Source organism: Felis catus, chromosome D4 (genome assembly GCF_018350175.1).
Source record: "Felis catus isolate Fca126 chromosome D4, F.catus_Fca126_mat1.0, whole genome shotgun sequence".
Taxonomy (NCBI): domain Eukaryota; kingdom Metazoa; phylum Chordata; class Mammalia; order Carnivora; family Felidae; genus Felis; species Felis catus.
This window is the reverse complement of record NC_058380.1, coordinates 43,981,639-44,007,993: the sequence shown is the minus strand read 5'-3', so window position 1 is coordinate 44,007,993 and position 26,355 is coordinate 43,981,639. Positions and strand designations below refer to the sequence as shown.

The window sequence follows — 26,355 nt, the reverse complement described above, 5'->3', positions numbered from 1 at the left end:
TGTACACCAGAAAAAGCTCCCAGTGGATCACAGAGATAAATGTCAAGAATGAAACCATACCAGTACTAAAAGAAAATCAGGGGAAACTAGGTGGCTCAATTGGTTGAGCGTCCGACTCTTGATTTCGGCTCAGGCCATGATCCCAGGGAGGTGGGATCGAGCCCCATGTCCAGCCCTGCATGAAGCATGGAGCCTGCTGAAGATTCTCTCCCCCTCTGCCCTTCTTCCCTGCTCACACACACCTCTAAAATAAAATATAAAAAGAAAGAAAACCTAGCAGTGGGAAAAGTGTAACTATGACTCAAAATCTAGAAGCAATAAAGAGGAGTAATAAACTTCATCAAATAAACTTTACATGACAAAAAACACAAGTCAAAAGACAAATTATAAACTTGGAGAAAACATTTGGAGACTTATTTCACAAAAAGTTTACCTTTCTAATACATAAAAATGTCCTTTAAAAAAACAACAAATACATATGTATCAAAAAAGAAGCCAAAACCGTTTCTAAAAAGATATGGTCTTTAAACATATGAAAAATGCTTAATCTCATTAAAATTACTCTGACACATCATTTTTTGACTATGAAACTGACAAAAATTCAAAAATTTGATCCCGTATTTTGTGGATGGGACTGTGGGGAAAGCAGCACTTACATATACTGATGGTGGGAGAATAAAATGATGGGACACAATGGAGAGAAATTTGGGAACATTTAACAAAATTATGAATGCATTTATCTTTTATCCCAGCAATTCCCTTTTAGGGCTACCTGAAAATATACTTCCACAAATATGTAATAATATATGCACAGTTATTCACTAAAGCATTCTTGTAATAGCACAAGACTGGACAGAACCCAAATGTCCATCAATAGAGGTTTGGATGAACAAAGTATATACATCCACAGAAATAAGTACTATAGAGCTATAAAAAAAGAATGAGAAAGATCTCCATGTTCAGATATGGAAATACACTGTTGGGTGAAAAAAACAAAGTTTAAAATAGTGACCACAGTATTTATATTTTAAGAGGAAGAATTAAAAATCCTTTTTATGTTTGTAAAAACACACAGTAAAAGGATAAATCAGAAACTACATTAACAGAGAAAGGGAGGGCAGAAAGTATAGAGAAGAAAGTAGAGAAAATAAAGACTGAAGCATTATTTCCCTAAATATAGCTTTTTACATGTTTTGAACTATTACATTTTCCATATTAAGAGAAAAATTTTTTTAAACAAATGAAACACAAATAGAAACAGATGAACCTAACTGCATAGCAAATTGGTAACATAACCATATAAGAAATACTATTTCATGGGGCACCTGGGTGGCTCAGTTGGTTATGCATCCATCTGATTCTTGATTTTGGCTCAGGTCATGATCTCACAGTTCATGAGTTCGAGCCCTGCATCGGGCTCCACGCTGACAGTGTGGAGCCTACTTGGGATTCTCTCTCTCTTCCTCTCTCTCAAAATAAAAAAATAAACTTAAAAAAATACTATTTCATATAATTTTTTTTTTAATTTTTTTTTCAATGTTTATTTATTTTTTTTGGGACAGAGAGAGACAGAGCATGAACTGGGGAGGGGCAGAGAGAGAGGGAGACACAGAATCAGAAACAGGCTCCAGGCTCTGAGCCATCAGCCCAGAGCCTGACGCGGGGCTCGAACTCCCGGACCGTGAGATCGTGACCTGGCTGAAGTCGGATGCTTAACCGACTGCGCCACCCAGGCGCCCCTCATATAATTTTTTAACACAGTAAGTACTCTGTAAATGCTTGATGGGTCTTATTCTAGGGGCAAGAACTCAGTAAACAGGTTTACTATTAGTAGTAATAGCGATACTGTAATTTTGAAATTATGTATATAAGATAAAGCAATAAGTAACATATTTATGATTTAAGAACCAAGATTTTAGGTGTAAGAGAAACAAGATACAATCCAAAATGAGTTAAGAAAACGTTCTTTAATGTTAAATTTGATCTTGAAATGTTAATATGAACTCATGATTTAAAAAATAGAGATAAAAATAGACACCTCAGTAACAATGAATACACATAGCTCTAGATTTTGATTGACAAAGCAGTCAGCTGGAAAGGGATCCCACTGGCCAAACCTGGGACAATTTGAGCAAACCGAATAAGGACTGGAATAGATTGTTATCACATGGAATAAATTAAAATCCATAGTTTTAATTATTCTCGAAACAATAAAAAAACAAGAGAGAATAAGAAAGCTCTCCACTCAAGCTCTTCAAGAAAAATGAGTTAAAAATTTTATTTTTTAAATGACAGAATTAGAAAAGTCTCATTTTACATCCCCCGCCAACCCACCCATGCAAGATCTAATTCAAACAATGATCAATGGATGCTAAAAAATGAGAAGTGTAAAAGAGCAAGGAACAAGATATTTAAACAATGCCCATAACTCCACAAATAACAAAGAAAATAAAAATGCCTTTACCATAGATATGTGGCAATTACCATCTCTTTTTTTAAATTTTTTTTTAACCTTTATTTATTTTTGAGAAGAGAGAGACAGAGCATGAGCGGGGGAGGAGAGAGAAAGAGGGAGACACAGAATCTGAAACAGGCTCCAGGCTCTGAACTGTCAGCACAGAGCCCGACGAGGGGCTCGAACTCACGGACTGCGAGATCATGACCTGAGCCGAAGTCAGACGCTTGACTGAGCCACCCAGGCGCCCCAATTACCATCTTAACTTAAGTGACTGAACTTAATATCACTAATTATGGGACAGTCTGTCACTACCTGCTGTCCTGGTGTCAGCACTACCTGTAAGTATTCTTGCCAAAAATATTTAACATAAATTTAAATTAGGCTTTGAAACTCACATCTAACTGATAGGAAATACTGATGATAAGGTAACAAATTAAACAACATAATGAGGAAAGAGTCAGATAAATCTGGACTGTGAGGCATTCTAAAACTTCTTTTCAAAGTTTTTTTAAATTTATTTTTAGAGAGAGAGCATGCATGTGAGTGAGGGAGGGGCAGAGAGAAAGGGAGAGAAAATGCCAAGCAGTCTCTGCACTGCCAGCACAGAGTCCAAGGCAGGGCTCGAACCCACAGACCGTGAGGTCATGACCTGAGCTGACACCAAGAGATGGACGCTCAACCAACCGAGTAGTGTGGGGGGCATTCTATAAGACAACTGGCCAAGACTCTTCAAAATGTCAATACGTAATACTAAAATGTTGGGGAGATAAAGAGACTAAAGAGGCATTATAACCAAATGCAATGGATAAAATAAATAAATAAATAAATAAATAAATAAATAAATAACCAAATGCAATGGATAAACGATGACAGAACCCTGAATATTTTTTTTTAAAGGTTGTAAAAGATATTCTTGGGATAATTGTGAATATTTGGATAGGGAACAGATATTGAAAATATGACAGAATTATTAATTTTCTATATACCACTGTTATACAGGAGCATGTCTTAAGGGATGCATGCTGAAGCATTCATGGGAGAATTGTCATGGTATCTCCAGCCTCCTTTCAAGTAGTTTAGCAAAAATATGGGAAAACATTAATTTGTTGAAACTAGGTAGAAAGTATACTGTTCATTATATTATATAGTCTATCATTCAGGAAGAAAGGATACTGGTATTTATTATAATATTCAATTAACTTTTCTGTATGTTTGAAAATTTTCAAAACAAAAAAACAAAAGTGCTGGAGAAAAATTCATTTGAAAGTCAATGAATCTGATAAGTAGAGGAAGATAAGGACTGTATACAGTAGTCTATGATTCTTCATCTTAATACACACATCTCACACATAAGATAATATACTGTACTATTTAAATCATACTTTATTGAGTATTTGATATTACAGGGGATTATCAGATCTTACATACTTTAACTTAATTTTTTCCAGAAAAAAAAACAATTAGTTTTAATAAATAGCTCATCTCAGTTTTTAGAAGGCAAAAAGGTCAGTATTTCATGAATGAATGAATGAACAGTTGAATGAACTAGGTACCTGTCTTTGTAGTGGCCATAGGCTTTCCAAACCTCACTAGTGTGCTTAAATGGAAGGTGGGGCAGACAGGTCAAAATATTTCAGTCACCAGATACTAACATATATATATATATATATATATATATATACACACACACACACACACACACACACACACACACACACACACACACATATATCAGGGGTGGAGGAGTGGCAGGAGAGCAAGTAAGAAAGAGAGAGAAAGGCAGAGAGAGAAAGAGAGAGAGAGAGAGAGAGAGAGAGAGAGAGAGAGAGAGAGAGAGAGACAGAGAGAGAAAATCCCAAGCAGGCTCCATGCTCAGCCCACAGCAACAAATGACCTGAGCTGAAACCAAGAGTTGGACATTCAACCCACTGAGCCACCCAGGCACCCCACAATTATTTGATCTGGAAAGAAAAATTTACAATTATGATTAACTAAAAGACAATTCAACCTACACTCTAGCAAACCTGGATTAATAAACTACCATAACAAGCCTAGATATGTATGAAAGAGCCACTTGCAACCTGAAAGTATGTAAGTATAATTATCTAAGTCATCATTTTATTTTTAAGTTGTTCCCCTGAACCACAAGCAACAACAATCTCTGAAAGATTCACATCCTTTCAATTACAATTGTATGGGAGTGGGGGGCCGGTATGAAGAAAAGGATATGAAAAGATAGCCTTTAAGAATAACTGGCTGACAGTGAACAGTGAGGCCTGAAACATGTTATGTCCCTGGCTTGATTCCCTTCAACTGACATGAATATTGCCAAAATTTTACCCTATACCCATCCTTCTATAGCTATTACCTATCTTAATAAAATCATAGAGAAAATGAAAAGCACTGACAGTAAAACCATTACATGTCCTGAATTACTCCCCCAGAACCAATAACTTATGTTTCTACCCATTTAACCCCCTTGCCCGTTCTCAAAAGTCCCTCCCATTAAAGGCTAATCCAATCACCTATGCTGTTGACATTATCCCTTCAATCTGTTTCAGAATTTTATTCTAATATATCCTCATTCCTATATTTTCAACCCTTTCTTTTCCATTGGTTTCTCCCCTTCAAATAAAGATGTTCAAGGTTATCCCCTGGAAGAAAGGTAGAAAACAGCCCATGACTCCGTATTGCCTCATCCCCCCAGGTATCCTCAACTGCTGCTTCTAGGAATTTTGAGAAAATATAGATTCTGATTCAGTAGGTCTGGGGCAGTGCCTGAGATTCTGAATTTCTAACATGTTCCCAAGCCCTACAGATGATACTGGTTCAAGGATTACATCTTGAACAGCAAGGTCCAGTACTATCTTCTCTTAAAGTCAAGCTTTCAAAAAAAAGCCTCTATTGATCAAATTTCAATCATTTCTCAACCACCTGGCTCCTGTGCTTAACATATAAAGTTATATGACCACCATCCTAACTGTATTGACTTGAAGGAAAATCACAGAAGCTAAACAGGGTGGCCACTAAGAAGTTAAACAGATGCTACATAAAGGTCAAGTAAGATAAGGACAAATCATCCTCTGACTTTGGAAATTTGAACATAGCGAGGACCTTAGCACCATTTCACCAGAGCTTTACTGCAAAAGTAGAGGAGGTAATGAGTACAACCAAGCAGTGGCCAAATGGAACAGCTCACTACCTTTCTTAATATCTGCACAACTATTAACAGAAAAAGTAGCAACCATTTAAAAAACAAACAAACAAACAAAAAGAACAACTCCATGGGACAATCAGGGAAATATGGATGTATGATGATATTAAATAATCATTTTTACGGTGTGGTATTGTGATTATATTAAGAGATTTGACATAAAAAATCAATGTAATACATCACAATAGAAAGAAGGAAATAAGTATCTGCATGATCTCAATTAACACAGAAAAGGCATCTGAAAAAATGCAACACACTTTCATGATAAAATCTCTCATAAAATCAGAAGTAGAAGGAACCTTTCTTAACATGATAAATGGCATTTATGAAAAGCCCACACCTAACACCATATTCAATGGTGAAAGACTGAAAGCTTCCCACCTTAGATCAGGAATAAGACATAGGTGCCTTTTCCGCTACTGCTATTCCACACTGTACTGTAAGTTCTAACCAGAGCAGTAAGACAAGGGAGAAAATACAACAAACTGCAAAGGGAGCAGGAAAAACTAGCTCTACTTACAGATGAAATGATCCTATGTATTAAAAAAATCCCCAAATATCCAAAAGAAACCTATGAGAGCTAACAAATTCATCAAAGTTGTAGGGTATAAGATTAACATATAAAATTAAAATTCAGCTGTGTTCGTATATAACAGCAATGAATAATCCAAAAAGGAAATTAAAAAAAAATACCATTTTTAATGGAACCCAAAAGAATATGTAGGAATAAAATTAATCAAGGAGGTGAAAGACTCATACACTAAAAACTACAAAACACTGCTGAAAGAAATTAAAGACCTAAATAAAGGGAAAGAGATCTCACATTCAAAAGTTAGAAAGCTTAGTGGTTTCTTAGTGGCAGTACTCCCTAAATTGATCTATAGATTAAATGCAATCCCCACCAAAATTCTGACTTCATGTTTTGCATAAATGGACAAGCTGATCCCAAACTTCCTAAGATGTTCTCAAATACCTGTATGTTTTAAGTAACTGAGGATAATTGTAATAAACAGAACAGCTTAATAAATGACATGTATACATGACAAGTATTATAGGTATTCTAAAAACATAGCTTGTTTACAAAAGAGTCAATGTAGACATTTTTGGGATAAAAGTTTTTACAAAGAATGTACTTCCCTGGCTGTGGACTAGATACTAATACCTCATAACCACTACACTCACTCTAAATGGTAAATACCTCCCCCCTCCTGGCATTTAAAACCACACAACACAATTACATTTTTTAAAACAGGAATGCTCCTTTGTTAAATGAGTTCAGGGCTTCACAAAACTTCACCACATAACCCAAGTAGCTCCTTAAAAATATAATCTTTTATTATACCTTCTTGTTCTTTTATGTTTAATTAATAAGCTTATCTGATAAGTACAACAGAAATGGAATCACATTTCAGGCTCTAATGCCTTCATTTCAATATGCTTTTGAAAGGAAATGATCTCATGATTCAAGTACAATGCAGAGAAATTCAGTAAGCGTGGATAGAGATATGTAATATCTTACTAACTTGATCCTGAAGTAACAAATAATAGAACTATCAAAAAATTCAAATTTCTATTCCCATGCACCTTAAATAGTGTTATTTCCTTCACTATAGCAAAAGAAAATAAGTCACCATACCCAATGTCGGTAAGGGGTGGTTTGTCTCTTGCTCTCTTATAACAGAGGAAAAGTTCGGGGCTTTTCAGACTTCCATAGTTCAAATTTGCTTGGAGAGCTGATGGAGTGGCTTCAACACAGGTGTAACCTTCAGGTACTGTCTCCCCAGCAGATTTGTTAATAACTGCAATGTCTGTAATTGGAGCTTTAGGCCCAGTTGACTTAGTATCTAAACGATTTATTTCTTGATCCAAAAGAGTAGATGTGTCAGTGAGACCTGCCACAACAAAGTAGTCAGTCACTCTTGGCCCTTTGTCTTCTATCATGGCTGCTATTGTATTTCCTACAAAAGGAAAAAAGGAAAAAAGACGTCAATTAAAGAAAATACTTTATCTTGACTCATTAAAATTAAAATACTCCTGAGTTAACAGTGATCAACTAGCATACTTCCCAGTTGGATTTATAATCAAATTGTTGTCATTCTATAGAAGAAGCCTGTTTTGGTATCATGTTGTCAGTTTTTACCTCCTATAAAATACAAGTTTACAACATCAATTCATTTACAAGGCAACTATGATCCTTTCGTGTGCCGAGGCTCTGTTAAGAATTATTAAAGTGTCAGAGTTGGGCTATGGTGCTCTGCTTTCAGCAAAATGCACTTAATGAACAATATTCAGACCATTTAAGAAATCATTCTTGTTTTTTTAAGAAAGATCTTTTTTTTTTAATGTTTATTTGTTTTGAAAGAGAGAGAGAGAGACAGAGAGAGAGAGAGAGAGAGAGAGAGAGAGAGAGAGAGAGAGAGAGAGCGGGCGGGCAGGTGGGCGGGAGAGAGGGAGGGAGGAAAGGGCACAGAGACAGGGAGAGAGAAAGAACTCCAAGCAGACTGCACACTGTTAGCACAGAGCCTGATGCAGGGCTTGAACTCACGAACTGAGATCATGACCTGAGCAGAAACCAAGAGTTGGATGCTTAACCAACTGAGCCATTCAGGAGCCTCAGAAATCATTCTCTTTTAGGTTACAGAATTCCTAGAGCTAACCACATTTAAACAAATGAATTGAGTTCATCATGAATTAAGTCAAGATCTAAGACAAAAAAATAGAGGTAACGGTAATAAATATAATCAAACTAGTCTCTTAATGCAGTTAGGGGTCTGTTCCTTCTGGCTAAGAAACTTTCTGGAAACACCATGTAAACTAAGGAAGTTTAGGAATCATTAAATATTTCATATATAAATACCAAACAGAGCATAAAAAACTGTAACCAAAGAAGACAAAATTATATAAAACACACATTGAGACTTAGGTACTATATGGTAGAAACCCAGAGAATATGAACGTTGAGTCAAGACTTCTTTCTATAATCTCTAAATTTGGCACCTCTAAAAATAAAATTAAGCTTCTGCAGTTTTAAGTATTTCCACGGATTTTATGTGCTTTTTAAAATTATAAATATCTATGCACCAAATACAGGAGCCCCCAAATATATAAAACATTTAATCACAAACATAAGCAACCTTATTGATAAGAATGTGGTAGTTGCAGGGGACTTTAATACTCCACTTACAACAATGGATAGATCAACTAGACACAGCATCAATAAAGAAATAAGGGCCCTGAATGGTACATTGGATCAGATGGACTTGACAGATATATTTAGAACTCTGCATCCCAAAGCAGTAGAATATGCTTTCTTCTTGAGTACACATGTAACATTCTCCAAGATAGATCACATACTGGGTCACAAAACAGGCCTTCATAAGTATAAAAGAATTGAGATCATACCATGCACACTTTCAGACCACAATGCTATGAAACTTGAAATCAACCACAGGAAAAAGTCTGGAAAACCTCCAAAAGCTTAGAGATTAAAGAACACCCTACTAAAGAATGAATGGGCCAACCAGGCAATTAGAGAAGAAATTTAAAAATATATGGAAACAAATGAAAATGAAAATACAACAATCCAAACGCTTTAGGATGCAGAGAAGGCAGTCTTGAGAGGAAAATACATTGCAATCCAGGCCTATCTCAAGAAATAAGAAAAATCCCAAGTACAAAATCTAACAGCACACCTAGAAGAAATAGAAGCAGAACAGCAAAGACACCCCAAACCCAGCAGAAGAAGAGAAATAATAAAGATCAGAGCAGAAATAAACAATATAGAATCTAAAAAAAACAGCAGAGCAGATCAATGAAACCAAGAGTCAGTTTTTTGAAAAAATAAAATTGATAAACCTCTAGCCAGGTTTCTCAAAAATAAAAGGGAGAGGACCCAAATAGATAAAATCATGAATAAAAATGGAATTATTACAACCAGTCCCTCAGAAGTACAAGCAATTATCAGGGAATACTATGAAAAATTATATGCCAACAAACTGGACAACCTGGAAGAAATGGACAAATTCCTAAGCACCCACACACTTCCAAAACTCAAACAGGAAGAAATAGAGTATTTGAACAGACCCATAACCAGTGAAGAAGTTGAATCAGTTATCAAAAATCTCCCAACAAATAAGAGTCCAGGACCAGATGGCTTCCCAGAGGAATTCTACCAGACATTGAAAGCAGAGATAATACCTATCCTTCTCAAGCTGTTCCAAAAAATAGAAAGGGAAGGAAAACTTCCAGACTCATTCTATGAAGCCAGCATTACTTTGATTCCCAAACCAGACAGAGACCCAGCAAAAAAAAAAAAAAAAAGAATGACAGGCCAATATCCCTGATGAATATGGAAGCAAAAATTCCCAACAAGATACTAGCAAATCGAATTCAACAGCATATAAAAAGAATTATTCACCATGATCAAGTGGGATTCATTCCTGGGCTGCAGGGCTGGTTCAATATTTGCAAATCAATCAATGTGATACATCACATTAATAAAAGAAAAGAACCATATGATCCTGTCAATCGATGCAGAAAAAGCATTTGACAAAATTTAGCATCCTTTCTTAATAAAAACTCTTGAAAAAGTTGGGCTAGAAGGAATATACTTCAACATCATAAAAGCCATTTATGAAAAGCTCACCACTAATATCATCCCCAATGGGGAAAAACTGAGAGCTTTCCCACTGAGATCATGTCCACTCTCACTGCTGTTGTTTAACATACTGTTGGAAGTTCTAGCATCAGCAATCAGACAACAAAAGGAAGTCAAAGGCATCAAAATTGGCAAAGATGAAGTCAAACTTTCACTCTTTGCAGATGACATGATACTATACATGGAAAACCTAATAGACTCCACCAAAAGTCTGCTAGAACTGATACATAAATTCAGCAAAGTCACAGGATGCAAAATCAATGTACAGAAATCAGTTGCATTCTTATACACTAATAATGAAGCAACAGAAAGACAAAAAGAAACTGATCCCATTCACAATTGCACCAAGAAGCATAAAATACCTAGGAATAAATCTAACCAAAGATGTAAAGGATCTGTATGCTGAAAACTATAGAAAGCTTATGAAGGAAATGGAAGAAGATACAAAGAAATGGAAAAACATTCTGTGCTCATAGATTGGAAGAATAAATATTGTTAAAATGTCAATACTACCCAAAGCAATCTACACATTCAATGTAATCCCAATCAAAATTGCATCAGCATTCTTCTCGAAGCTAGAACAAGCAATCCTAAAGTTTGTATGCACCCACGAAAGACTGCAAATAGCCAAAGTAATATTGAAGAAGAAAACCAAAGCGGGTAGCATCACAATCCCAGACTTTAGCGTCTACTACAAAGCTATAATCATCAAGACAGCATGGTATTGGCACAAAAACAGACACATAGACCAATGGAATAGAGACTCCAGAATTGGACCCACAAATGTATGGCCAACTAATCTTTGACAAAGCAGGAAAGAATATCCGATGGAAAAAAGACAGTCTCTTTAACAAATGGTGCTGGGAGAACTGGACAGCAACATGCAGAAGAATGAAACTAGACCACTTTCTTACACCATTCACAAAAATAAACTCAAAATGGATGAACGACCTGAATGTGAGACAGGAAACCATCAAACCCCTAGAGGAGAAAGCAGGAAAAAAACCTCTCTGACCTCAGCTGCAGCAATTTCTTACTTGACACATCTCCAAAGGCAAGGGAATTAAAAGCAAAAATGAACTATTGGGACCTCATCAAGATAAAAAGCTTCTGCACTGCAAAGGAAAACAACCAACAAAACTAAAAGGCAACCAACGGAATGGGAAAAGATATTTGCAAATGACATATTGGACAAAGAGTTAGTATCCAAAATATATAAAGAACTCACCAAACTCCACATCTGAAAAAAAAATAATCCAGTGAAGAAATGGGCAGATGACATGAATAGACACTTCTCTACAGAAGACATCCAGATGGCCAACAGGCACATGAAAAGATGCTCAACGTCACTCCTCATCAGGGAAATACAAATGAAAACCACACTGAGATATCACCACATGCCAGTCAGAATGGCTAAAATGAACAAATCAGAAGACTATAGATGCTGGAGAGGATGTGGATAAATGGGAACCCTCTTGCACTGTTGGTGGGAATGCAAACTGGTGTAGCCGCTCTGGAAAACAGTGCAGAGGTTCCTCAAAAAATTTAAAATAGATCTACCTTATGACCCAGCAATAGCACTGCTAAGAATTTACCCGAGGGATACAGGAGTGCTGATGCATAGGGGCACTTGTACCCCAATGTTTATAGCAGCACTTTCAACAATAGCCAAATTATGGAAAGAGCCTAAATGTCCTTCAATTGATGAATGGATAAAGAAGTTTGGGTTTATATATACAATGGAATACTACTTGGCAATGAGAAAGAATGAAATCTAGCCATTTGTAGCAACGTGGATGGAACTGGAGAGTGTTATGCTAAGTGAAATAAGTCATACAGAGAAAGACAGATACCATATGTTTTCACTCTTATGTGGATCCTGAGAAACTTAACAGAAGACCATGGGGGAGGGGAAGGAAAAAAAAAGTTAGAGAGGGAGACAGCCAAACCATAAGAGACTCTTAAAAACTGAGAATAAACTGAGGGTTGATGGGGGGTGGGAGGGAGGGGAAAGTGGGTGATGGCATTGAGGAGGGCACCTGTTGGGATGAGCACTGGGTGTTGTATGGAAACCAATTTGACAATAAATTTCATATTAAAAAATAAAAATAAAAACTTTAAGTATAATTTACACACAATAAAATGTACATATTAAGTGTAAAATTTGGTAAATTTTCATAAATATATATACCTGTGAAACCATTAACAATCAAGATAGTAAACATACCCATCAAAACTCCAAATTTTCTTATACCTCTATATCCCTCTATGGGCAATTATTCCTCCCTCTATAGGCAATGAATTATCTGCTGTCATATAGTTTTTAGAACTGATACACATGGAATCATACAGTATACTTTTTTTTTCTGGCTTTTTTAATAATTATTTTGAGATTCATTCATGTTTGTGTTTATATCAATAATTCATTCCTTTTTATATTTAAAAAATATTTTTTTAATTAATCTCTACACCAAAATGGGGCTCAAACCCACAACTCTGAGATCCAAAGTCACATGCTCTACCAACTGAGCCAGCCAGGTACCCCTCATTTCTATTTATAACTAAGTAGTATTCCACTGTTGAGTATACCACAATGTTTATCTATTTACCTTTATTAATATTATCTTTATTAATAATATTAATACCTTAATAGGGTTATTTTAAGTTTGGAATTATTATAAATAAAGCTGTCTGGGGCACCTGGGTGGCTCAGTCAGTTAAATGTCCAACTTTTGGTTTCATTTCAGGTCACAATCTCATGGTTTGTGAATTTGAGACCCACAATGGGTTCTGCACAGACAGTGCGGAGCCTGCTAGGAATTCTTTCTCTCTCTCTCTCTCTCTCAAAATACACATCTCTTTCCCTACACTCTCTCTCTCTCAAAATAAATAAATAAACTTAAAAAAAATAAATAAAGCTATCATAAATACCCATATATTAGCCTTATGGACAAATGCTTTCATTTATCTTAGGTCAATTCCTAAGAGGAAAGGACTGGATCACCTGCTAGGTATATGTAATTCTAAAATAGTGCCAAACAGTTTCCTAGAGTGTACCATTTTATGAGAGTTCCAGTCGTTCCACATCCTCTCTAAAGTTGTATAAGGTCAGTCTTTTTAACAGACACTATAACATGCCTATAGTGAAACTTTATAGTTTTAATTTGTATCTTTCTAATGACTAGTGATGCTAACTACCTTTTCATGTGTTTATTTTCTATCCATGAATTTTCTTCAGTGAAATTTCTGTTCAAATCTTAGCTTGTTTTTTACTTGGGCTGTTAGCCATACTTGAGTTTTGAAAAGTTCTTTATATATTCTGTAGACAAGTCATTTATCAAGCATATACTTAGCAAGTATTTTCTTGTCTTTTTACTCTAATAGTGCCTTTTGAAAAGCAGAAGTTTTTATTTTTTATGAAGTCTCATTTACCAATCTAATTCTTCTATGGGTCATGCTTGTGGTATGACATTTAAGAAATCATTGTCTAAGGTCACAAAGGTTTTCTCCCATGTTTTCCTCTAAAGTTTTATAATTTCAAGTTTCATATTTAGGTCTATGATACATTTTGAGTTAATTTTTTACATATGGTGTTCAGTATGAATCAAGATCCACTTTTTACATACAGATATTCAATTTTTCCAGCACCACTGGTTGAAAAAACTAACTTTTCTCCACTGTATTGCTTTTGTATCTTTATTCAAAACCCAAATGCCCAGGGTGCCTGGGTGGCTCAGTCGGTTAAGCATCTGACTGTTTGATTTAGGCTCAGGTCATGATCTCACGGTTCATGGGATGGAGCCCCGTCAGGCTCTGCAATGACAGCACAGGGCCTGCCTGGGATTCTCTCTCTCCCTCTCTCTCCCTGCCCCTCCTCTGACTGCCCTCCCTCTCTCTCAAAATAAATAAATAAACTTAAAAAAAAAACTGCCCAACATGTTTATATTTATCTCTGGATTCTTTTTTTTTTTTAATGTTTATTTTTGAGAGAGAGAGAGTGCACACACAAGTAGGGGAGGGCAGAGAAAGAGACAGAATGTGAAGCAGGCTCCAGGCTTCGAGCTGTCAACATAGAGCCTGATGTGGGGCTTGAACTCATGAGCCCTGAGATCATGACCTGAGCCAAAGTCAGATGCTCAACCAACTGAGTCACCCAGGTGTCCCACCTCTGGTTTCTTTATTCCACTGATCTATTTGTCTATTTGTCAGTCCCACATGATTTTGATTACTGTAGCTTTTCTTTATTTATTAATTTATTTTGAGAGAGAGAGCACAAGCAGGAGAATAGAGAGAGAGGGAGAGAGAATCCCAAACAGGCTCTGTGCTGTCAGTGCAGAGCCCGATGAAGGACCTGAACTCATGAACTGCAAGATTATAACCTGAGCCAAAATCAAGAGTTGGACGCTTTACCAACTGAGCCACCCAGGTGCCACAATTACTGTAGCTTTATAATAAATCTTGAAATCAGGAAATGTTAGTCTTCAACTCTGTTCTTTTTCAAAATTGCTTTTGACTATTCTATTCTAGCTCCTTTGCATTTCAGTAAGCATTTTAGAATCAGCTGGTCCATTTCTACCCCAAATAAAAGCCTACTAGGATTTTAACTGGGATTGTGTTGAAACTGTAGGTCAATTTAAGGAGGGCTGTCAATACTGAGTTTTCAAACCCACAGACAAGGTTTATCTCTGCATTTCTCTCATCAATGTTTTGTAGTTTATAGCATATGTCTTTCACATCATCAGACTTTGCTTATGTACATAATAATTAATGCTATTGTAAATGACATTGTTTCCTTAACTCAATTTCCAATTATTCTTTGCTACTACATAGAAGTATAATTGCTTTTTATATCTTGATCTTGTACAAAGTATATCTTGATCTTCATACAGTTGCTTATGAGTTATAGAGTTTTGTAGGTACCATCAAGTTTTCTACATAGATAATGTGTCCACGAATAGAGACTAATTTTACTTCTTTCTTTGCAATATAGATGTCTTTTATTTCTTTTTCTTGTCTTACTGTCTGAGGTAGAACATCCACTACAATGTTCAAGAGAAATGCTGACCAAAGAAGATATACAAATGACCAATTAGCACATGAAAAAGTGCTCAGCATCATTAATCACAGCAGCATTCTTCACAATAATCAAATGGTAAAAACAACCCAAATATCCATCAAAAAATGAATGGATAGGGGTGCCTGGGTGGCTCAGTCAGTTGGGCATCTGACTTCGGCTCAGGTCATGATCTCGCAGTCTGTGAGTTCGAGCCCCGCGTCGGGCTCTGTGCTCAGAGCCTAGAACCTGTTTCAGATTCTGTGTCTCCCTCTCTCTCTGACCCTCCCCCATTCATGCTCTGTCTCTCTCTGTCTCAAAAATAAATAAACGTAAAAAAAAAATTAAAAAAAATGAATGGATAAACATAATGTAATATATCTATACAACGGAATTCTATTCAGCCATAAAAAGGAATTGAATTTTGATAAATGCCGTAACATGGATGAACTCTGAAAAACCTTAAACTAAATGAAATAAGCCAGACACAGAGGAGAAATATTATATGGTTCTTATATGAGGTACACTGAATAAATTCATAGAGACATTAAGTAAAATAGAGGTTACCCAGGGCTAGGAGAGGGGAGCATGGAGAGTTACTGTTTAATGGGTATAGAGTTTATGTTGGAGATGATGGAAAAGATTTGGGTATAGTAGTGACAATGGTTATACAACACTGCCAGTGTAGTTAATGCCACTGAAGTGTATACTTACAAATGGTTAAAATGATAAATGTAATGTATATTTACCACAATTAAAAAAAAAAGAGAATGCTTCAATAAGCATCTCTCCACATTAATCTGGGCTTCAGTTAAGTTACAGAGTAAATTCCAAAATCAGCTTTCTAGATCAGAGTATATAAACATATGCATACCAATTATTATATGCTACCTTCTTGCCTTTTGAAAAAAAATACCAATTTACCATGGCAACAGTAATGTATCTATAGTCCAAGGGGTATCATAATTGTAGTTCTGTTTACTGTGTTAGAGTAAAATTGGTATAAGGAGGTTGTTTTAATACACATTTCTTTGATAAAAAAAAAAAGTAAAAAGAGGCACACCTAGCTGGTTCAGTAAGTAGAGCACATCACTCCTGATCTCAGGGTCTTGAGTTTGAGCCCCATGTTAGATGTAGACATTACTTAAATAAATTTTTAAAAAAATTTTAAAGGAGAGAAGTGTTGGGAGTAGACATCTTCGTTTTGTTCCTAATCTTATGAGGAAAGTATTCAGTCTTTTATCAGTAAATATGATGTTATTTGTGGGTTTTTCATAAATGCTCTTTATCAAGTTAAGTTCTTTTCTACTCCTGAGACTTTTATCAGGAAGATATGTTAGACTTTATAACACACTTTTTCTGCATCTACTGAGGTGATATATTTTTCTATCTTTAATACAGTGAATTACAATGATTAATTTTCAAGTTTCTAATCACTGCATTCTTGAAATAAACCCCACTTGGTCATGATATATTATCGCTTTTATATGTTCTTGAATTATATTTGTTAAAATTTTGTTTGAAATTTTATATACATTAATTGAAGGATATTGGTCTGTTGTTTTCTTGTAATGTTTTTAACTGATTTGCTATCAAGGTAATATAGTCTCATAAAATGAGCTAGGAAGAATTTCTTCTTCAATTTTCTGGAGGAGTCTGTATAGAATTGGTATTATTTCTTCCTTAAATGTTTGGCAGAATTCACCTGCAAAATCATTTGGGTCTGGAGTTTTATTTGTAGGTAGGTTTTTAACCATAAATTCAATTTCTTTAACACATATAGGGCTATTTAGGTTATCTACTTCCTTTCTTAGTTTGCATCTGTTTTAGTCCATGCAGGCTGCTATACGAGTATCACAGACTGAGTGACTTATAAACACAGAAATTTATTTCTCGTAATTCTTGAGGCTGGGAAGTCCAAGATCAAGGCACTGGCAGATTGTATTGTTACTGACGCTGATTTCCTAGTTCATAGAAGGCTGTTAACTTCCCTGTAACTTCACATGACAGAAGGGAGCAAGGGATCTCTCTGGGATCCCTTTCCAAAAAGGCACTAATTCCATTCATGAGGGTTTTGCCCTCATGACCAAAATATCTCCGAAAGCCCCACCTCCAAATATCATCACACTGGGGATTAGGTTTCAGCATAAGAATGGGGTGGGGGTGGGGGGGCCACAACCATTCAGTCTACATAGCAGTGTCTTTGGAGGGATTTGTCCATTTCATCTAAGTTATCAAATTTATTGGTACAAAGTTGTTCATATTTCCTTATTATACTTTTAATATCTGTAGAATATGTAGTGATGTCACCTCTCTCATTTCCAGTATTAGTAATTTGTGTCTTCTTTTTTTCCTGGCCAGTCTGGCTAGAAATTTATCAATTTTATTCATCTTCTTTAAGAACAAGCTTTTTGTTTCATTAATTTTTCTCTTGCTTTTGTTTTATATTTCGTTGATTTCTATTTTGATCTTTATTATTTCCTTTCCTCTGTTTATGTAGAATTTAATTTGCTCTTCTTTTTCTAGTTTCTAAGGTAGAAACAGGTCATTGATTTGAGACCTTTCTTCTTCTCTATTGTAGGTATAATCCCACCAAGTAATGTTTTCGTGGCATCTAACAAATTTATGTATGTTGTGTATTCTTTTTATTCAGTTCAAAACACTTATTAACTTTCCTTTCCTAAAATATTTTCTTTGACCAATGGACTATTTATGTTTTTCAGTTTCCAAATGTGGTACTTGGGAATTTTCCAAGAATCTTTGGTTATTAATTTCTAATTTAATTCCACTGTAGTCAGATAATACATTATATATGACTAGAATTATTTTATTTATTAAAAATGGATTTATGGCTAAGAATATGGCCTATCTTGATAAATATACCATGTGAACTTTAGCACTGTAGCATGTGTACTGTTGATGGACAGAGGCCTCTACAAATGTCAATCAAGTAGGTTAATAGTGTTGGTCAAGTCTACTATATCCTTGCTGATTTTCTGTCCACTTATTCTATTATTAAGAAGATACTACTATTAAAATATTAAAATATCAAATATTATTAAAATATTAAAATTTTGACTATAATTGTAGATTTGTCTATTTTTCTTTCCAACTCTTATCAGTTTTTGCTTCATGTATTTTGAAGTTCCATTATTAAGGGCATAAGCATTTAGAATTGTTGTCTTTTTGATCAACTGACCTCTGTATCATTATGAAATGGTTTTCTCTATCTCTGGTAAAAATTACTATGTATTAACAAAAGCTTTTGAAAAAGCTTCAAATTTTTTGAAAAAAAATTAAAATAGTTTTTTAAACTAACAGTCTAATAATTATATTTTATATTCCACTACTGCTAAAATAATCTTTCAGAATCCATTTAGTTTCACCCTACTGTTTAGAATGGCATACATTTCAATGAATATATGCTATTGACATCAACAAAATGTCAATAACTTCAATTTATAAAGCTAAATGTAGTTTACACAGTTCTCTCACTATAACAAAAAGATTTCTAACAGTTTCAAAAATATCTGTGTGTTCCTTGGTGTTCCAAACCATGCAGAATGAATGGTAAATTTCACTTAAACCGCAAAGAGAGTACAGTTTTATCAAAGTTATTTGCTACATTTAAGCAATTTAAAATAGGGCCTTGGAGATTCCATTTACAAAGCATTATCAACGTCAGCTCCACTGGCTGGGTCATGGAACTACAAAATTGAAAAAAATAAGTCATTTTGGACAAAATCAGTTCCTGTTTTCCAACACAAAGCAGTGTAATTCTCTACTGTTGCACCTGTCACTGAAAGTTTTGTAAAGAAGGAGAGCTGTAGAGAAAGGCCGCAAACACAAATGCCTTAAAGGGGTCAGGCAGGATAGAAGAGTCGTGGGAACTAGAGAACACAGGCAGCCACAACTCGTCAGATCCATCCAATTGTTGCCAAATGGACTTGGACCAGAATTTCTTCTTTGCCTTTTTAAAGGAAGCCAGAAATCAGGGTTTTTGTGTAAATCTCCAAGTTTTAAAATATTGGCAACTGATTCAGAATTCTTAAACAGTGCTAAGTTCAAACAAAACACATTAAGCAGGGTATATTCACTCTAAAGATTTAAAGTCTAGAAAAGAACAATTTCTAAATTCCATTCAAAAAATTCTTTCACCTGGTTAAATACCTAACTTCACCATTAATCATATATGAGCCAATAAACCTAACTGTACACCAAATTGATAATATAATCACATAGAAGGGAATGAAAAAAGAACTAAATGATACTAGACGTTCTTGGAGAAATGACCAATTCCAAGGTTAGCCAGGAAAAACACAAGGTATACCTAGAACATCTTATATAAGAAGAAAAAAAGCACTGCTCAAAAACTAATAGGGGTCCCTTATCAAAAAGGCACAGGAACTAGCTTGAAGAGTCTCCCACTGGCCAAAATGGGAATAATTGTAGCGTCAAAATGAATGACACTAATGGATTATAACACATGGATTATTTTTTAATGTTTATTTATCTTTGAAAGAGAGACAGAAAAAGAGCACAAGTGGGGAAGGGGCAGAGAGAGAGGGAGACACAAAATCCAAAGGACGCTCCAAGCTCTGAACTGTGCACAGAGCCCAATGCGGGGCTCAAACTCAGGAACCATGTCATCATGACCTGAGCTGAAGTCAGACACTTAACAGACTGAGCCATCCAGGCGCCCCTCACATTGATTTTTTTTTTCAAGCCTTGAGTCCACACTGAAATTATAAAATAAATGAATGAAGGGGAAAGAAGGAAGGCTCTTCAGAATGCCCACCAATAATCATGAAAGGGATGATAAAAAAAAACATTTTATAATCATCTCAGTATTCAGTTCCAAGCAAGAATTATCAGTGAATGCTAAAACCACTGGGAGGAAGACTGTTGGATATAGAATATTTGTGCCATCTCAAGCTCTGTCTCCAGTTATACCAATAATTACAAATGAATAAAATATATCACCAGAGAAAGCTGGTGGCCACTTTAACCAAGTAATCAAAATCAACATCATTAATGGTTGTCAAACTATTATTACATGCCTTCGGATATGATGCACCATGCAGACAGCATTAATTATATACTATTCCTGATTTTTTTTAAATGCATAGTCTTGGAGCACCTGGGTGGTTCAGTCAGTTAAGTATTCAACTCTTGATTTAGGTTCAGGTCATGATCTCAAGGTTTGTGGAATCAAGTCCTGCATCAGCATCAGTGTGGAGCCTGCTTGGGATTCTCTCCCCCTCTCTCTTCCCCTCTCCTGCTTGCACACACTCTCTCTTTCTCTCTCTCTCAAAATAAACAAATTTTAAAATAAATAAATAAAAAATAAAAACACATGACCTTAATGTAATCACGAGGAGTTAGACAACCTCAAACCAAACGGGAAAATTCTAGTCAATGGAAACAAAAGCAAAAAATAAACTATTGGGAATACGTGAAAATAAAAAGCTTTTTCACAGCAAAGGCAACCACCAGCAAAATGACAAAGCAACCTAATGAATAGGAGAAGATATTTGCAAATGATATAGCAATAACAGACTAATATCCAATATATAAACTTATACAACTCAACACCAAAAAAACAAACAAACAAACAAAAAACCCAAACACTATAATTAAAAAAGGGCAGAGGATGTGAATACACAGTTTCCCAAAGAAGACATACAGATGGCCAATAGGGACATGAAAACATCACTAATTATCAGGGAAATTCATATCAAAGCCATGAAGAAATATCACCTCACACCAGTCAGAATGGGGAGTATCAAAAAGACAAGAAATAACAAGCACTGGCAAGGATGTAGAGAAAAAGGAACTCCTGTACACTGTTGGTAGGAATGTAAATTAGTGCAGCTACTATGGAAAACAGTATGGAGGTTCCTCAAAAAATTCAAAATGGAAACACCACATGATGTAATCATTCCACTACTGGGTATTTAACCAAAGCAAAGAAAAACACTAATTCAAGAAGATATATGCACCCCTATGTTTACTGCAGCATTATTTACAATGGCCAAGATACTAACCCAAGTGTCCATTGATAGATGAATCGATGAAGATGCAGTATATATACACAATGGAATACTACTCAGCCATAAAAAAAGAATGAGATCTTGCCATTCACAAAAACATGGATTGCCCTGGAAGGTATTATGCTAAGTGAAATAAGTCAGACAGAGAAAGATACATATATGATTTCACTTATATGTAGAATCTAAAAACGTGAATCAAAATAAACAAAAGCAGAAACAGACCCACAAATACAGAGAACTGATGGTTACCACAGGGGAGGATAGGATGGGTAAAATGTGTGAAGGGGAGTGGGAGGTACAGCTTCCAGTTATGGAATGAATAAGTCACAGAGATGACAGGCACAGCATAGGTAATATAGTCGATAGCACTGTAATAGTGTTGTATAGTGACAGACGGTAGCTACACTTTGTGGTGAGCACAGCATAATGTAAAGAGCTGTGGAATCACTATTGTGTACTCCTGAAACTAATGTAGCATTGTATGTCAACTATAACTGAATCAAATAAATAAATACATAAATATAACTAAAGGGCAAAATTCTAAAAAGAAGTCAGTGTAATGAAAGGGAGAAAGGTTCAAATACTGTTCCAGATTAAAATAGATTAAAATCTGAGCATCGAAACAAGTGACAACAGAAAGATAACAGGAAAATCTCCAAATACTTAGAAATTAAACACACTACTAAATAATTCGTGGCTGAAGAGGAAGTTTAAGGAAATTACAAAATATTTTGAACTGAACAAAAAGAAAACATACCAAAATTTGTGGGATGCAATTAAAGCAGCACTTACAGAAAAATATCATTAGGTACTTATCAGAAAAAAAGCAAACTGATAATCCAAACTTCAATTTTAAGAACCTAAAAAAGGAATAGCAAAATAAACCCAAAGAGAGAAGGAAGAAAATAAGATAGAAATGAAAGAAGAAATTAAAATGTCCTTATTACAGACACGACTGTCCAACTAATTACCAAATAAATGATAACTAAATACAATGTGTGACCCTAGAATGAATATGGGAAAAGAAAAACAAAAAATTGTTATAAAGAATAGCATTGGAGGGGAGCCTGGGTGGCTCAGTTGGTTAAGCATCCAACTTCAGCTCAAGTAAAGACCTCGTGGTTCGTGGGTTCGAGCCCCACATGGGGCTCTGTGCTGAGAGCTCAGAGCCTGGAGCCTACTTCAGATTCTGTGTCTCCCTCTCTCTGCCCTTCCCCTGCTCCCCTGTCTCTCAAAAATAAATAAATGTTTGGGGCGCCTGGGTGGCGCAGTCGGTTGAGCATCCGACTTCAGCCAGGTCACGATCTCACGGTCCGTGAGTTCGAGCCCCACGTCAGGCTCTGGGCTGATGGCTCAGAGCCTGGAGCCTGTTTCCGATTCTTTGTCTCCCTCTCTCTCTGCCCCTCCCCCGTTCATGCTCTGTCTCTCTCTGTCCCAAAAATAAATAAACGTTGAAAAAAAAAATTTTTTTTAAATAAAAAAAAAATTTTTAAAAAAAGAATAGTATTCGAGAAATTTCAATGTAGAGTATATATTAACTTTATAACAAAGCTGAGTTTCCTAATGTGAGCATTGTATTGAATAACACAATGACCTCATTCTTAGGAAATACATGCTTTAATGGTTTAATCAAAAAATAATACTATGCAGGGTGCCTGAGTGGCTCAGACAGTTGAGTATACAACTCTTAGTTTTTCAGCTCAGGTCATGATCCCAGGGCTGTGGGATCGAGCCCCGTGTCAGGCTCCTTGCTGAAAGTAGAACCTGCTTAAGATTCTCTCTCTTTCCCCCTCTCCTCCTCTCCCCCAATCGTGATCTCTCTCTCTCTCTTTAAAATTAAAACAGTAATAATAGTAATAACCATCATCATCTATGTACTGGGACCCTGGCTGGCTTAGTCAAAACAGCACACGACTCTTGAGCTTGAGGCTGTAAGTTCAAGTCCCACACTGGGAATAAAGCTTGCTTAAAAAAAGAAAAAGAAAAATAACACTATGCAGAGTGTTAATGTGATAAAATGTTAACAACTGGCAAATCTAAGTGAAGGATATAATGGGAGCTCATTATAATATTCTTCCAACTTTTCTGAAAGTTGGACTCAACTTTTCTGAGTTTTGTTTCAAAATGAAAAGGTTTTTTTAAAAAGTAGTTCATGTCAGAACACCTGGGTGACTCAGTTGGTTAAGTGTCCAACTTCGGTTCAGGTCATGATCTCACGGCTCATGAGTTTGAGTCCCGCATCCAGCTCTGGGCTGACAGCTCAGAGCCCGGAACCTGCTTCGGATTCTGTGTCTCACTCTTTCTCTGCCCCTCACCCACTCATGCTCTGTCTCTCTCTGTCTCTCAAAAATAAATAAATATTTTTAAAAAAAAATTTTTTTTTTTAAAAAGCAGTTCATGTCCTTCAAGATTTCAACAAAAGTATAGAGGGATATGGAAGAAAGTGGGAAAGGTAGAATAACTGATTTAAACTCAAGAAGTAGGGAGGAAAGCATTAACTGCCAGTCTGAATATTCCCAATTTAACTCAACGCTCTATAAAGTTGGAAAAGTAGAACATAAAATCTGCTAAAATATCTCATATGTCTATACATACATATACAGAAAGAGACATGCAAAACAAACACCCGATAAATTGAAAGTTTTCCCCCATGGACTTTGTCCCTTTGTTTTCCTTAAAAGCTGATTATCATTCCTAAACTTTATTCACTGAACATAAAGTGAATGTGGGATAAATTAACACCTCACAAGTTTCAAAAACTCTACTACCTGGCAACCTCACCAATTCATATATAGCCCAGTATCAGCCATGAAGATCTACGACAGATATCACAAACCAGTAAAACATACGTACTTGATGCCTTTCAGTCTCTCATTCAATCTATTTAGTGTTAGTTTATAAGAAATTCTATTAAGTTTATTTGACTACTAAATACATAGTGGAAATTGTAACAAATTAGAAGGGAGAGAGGTGGGGGCTCAGCCAAAGAGCATGTGACTCTTGGCCTCAGGGTCATAAGTTCGAGTCCCATATTGGGTGTAGAAATTGCTTAAGTAATAAACTTAAAAAAATGAAATAAAAATATTTTTAAAAAAAGGAAGAGAGGTAAACATGCTCAAAAAATTAAGCTGTCAAGGAATGAGGGGAATATTTTATAAAACACAAGGTGACCTAAGGATTAAAGCCTAGTTAACTAGATTCCTAACTGTAAGAGTAAAGAGGTCCACATACCTCAAGTATACCAAATGGGTATCACTGCTTTAAAAATGCTGTACAGAATAAAATTTATAACCATGTCATCTATTTATTATGGAAAGGTTAACTTACTGAATAATTCTCTTCTCATCTTTCTCATATACTAATATCCTATAGAATCCTGTAAAATCTAACCTCTGTTTTGTTTTATTAGCCAATTTCCAAGCTAATACCACCCATAGTTAATTACAGTAGCTCTAAATATTTTCTGATCTGGCAGATAAAAAAAAAAGAGTAAAGAGGAAGTTTAAGATTTTTCAGACTTATTCATCCAAGCTTATCAAGTTTCAGGGGGGAGGGGGGTTGAGATCTTTTTTAGAACTGCTCTAAAACAGTGTATTTAAGGAGAACGGACATCTTTACAATATAATGTTCTCTACTCAGGAGCATGGTATGGCTCTCCATTTTATTCAAGTCTTTTTTTTTTTTTAAGCCTTTAAGCAAAGTATCATAGTTTGTTTCATCCAGGTCTTGAGTGGATTATTCCTAAGTATTTTATACTTTTGTGGCCAATGGGCAAGAGCTCTTATGTTAACTAATCAATCACTGTAGTTTATTAATAACCTATGACTGAGCCTTAGACATTGTTCTAAATGCTGGGAATTAAAGCAGTGAAAACACCAAATGCCTCTCTGTACGGATCTTGTATCATAGTTGGGAAACAATCAGTAAACAAGTATAACTTTATAAATAATCTCAGAAAACATAAGTACTATGAAGAAAAATAAAGCAAGACAGAGGGAAAGAAAGTGGTAATGCAAGGGCTGATCTTATAGTGCAATCAAGGAAGCCCTCTTTGAAGAAGATATATACATATAGATAGATAGATACACACATAATACACACACACACACGCACACGTAATGGCCAAGAATATAGAAAGAAAAGAGATTAAATGGTCTTCTTAGTAATGAAAGTGGAACAGGAAAATGACTACATAATGGTGGGGGCACAAGTGATAACTTGTGGCCATAAATTAAAGTGAGACCAATCAGCACTGTTGTTTGTTTTCTCTAGTGACACTCAGCTGCTCAGGTTGAAGGAAGTAGAGTTGGCAAAGTAATGAATTTAATCAGGGCTGAAGTTGTACCTCGATTACAGTAAGGAAGAGAGGAACAAGGGAGTTGACAACTTGACCTCACAAAATAGTACAAAACACCTATAGGCATTAATTTTTTTTTCACTGAATCAATGTAATTGGGTAAGGAAAAGAAATTACTATATGAGGGGGTTAATAGTGAAAAAATGGTGTGGCTAATGCCCTGGATCTCAATGGAATGTAAAAAATGTCAAATTAGGGTACCAGAATAGATAAGCTGGCAAAAAAGGAAATGGAAGTCAGTTAGATGCTTAAAATACTTTAAGTTAAAGATTATGGTCACAAAGTCCAGGGTAATGGTTCTCTACACTAACTACACATTGGAACCAGCTGGAACACTTTAAAAAATACATACCAAACCAATAAAATAAGAATTTGAGGGTGGCATGTTACCATAAATATTTTTTAAGCTGCTCAGTTAACTGAGTAATGTACAGTCAAATTGAGAACCAACAGTCCTGGTTGTGATCATGGAAGTAGGCAGCTAAAGCAGGCTGGAAAAGAAACAATCTACAGATTCCAGAAATTCTAATGAAGTTTTTTTCTATTATTCGCAATATAAATAA

General features: G+C 35.6%; 1 protein-coding gene across 8 annotated transcripts in view; it reads right to left on the bottom strand.

Annotated features, from left to right (window-relative positions):
• The window catches only part of DENND4C (DENN domain containing 4C), a 122,674-nt gene that overhangs the window by 82,061 nt on the left and 14,258 nt on the right, over nt 1-26,355 (bottom strand). For all 8 annotated transcript variants that reach the window (XM_019816032.3, XM_045043222.1, XM_045043221.1 and 5 more), the window contains exon 2: nt 7,309-7,630. In XM_019816032.3, coding sequence (XP_019671591.2) covers nt 7,309-7,613 — 305 coding nt within the window. In that variant the 5' untranslated portion in view covers nt 7,614-7,630. The remainder of the gene's footprint in view (nt 1-7,308; nt 7,631-26,355) is intronic.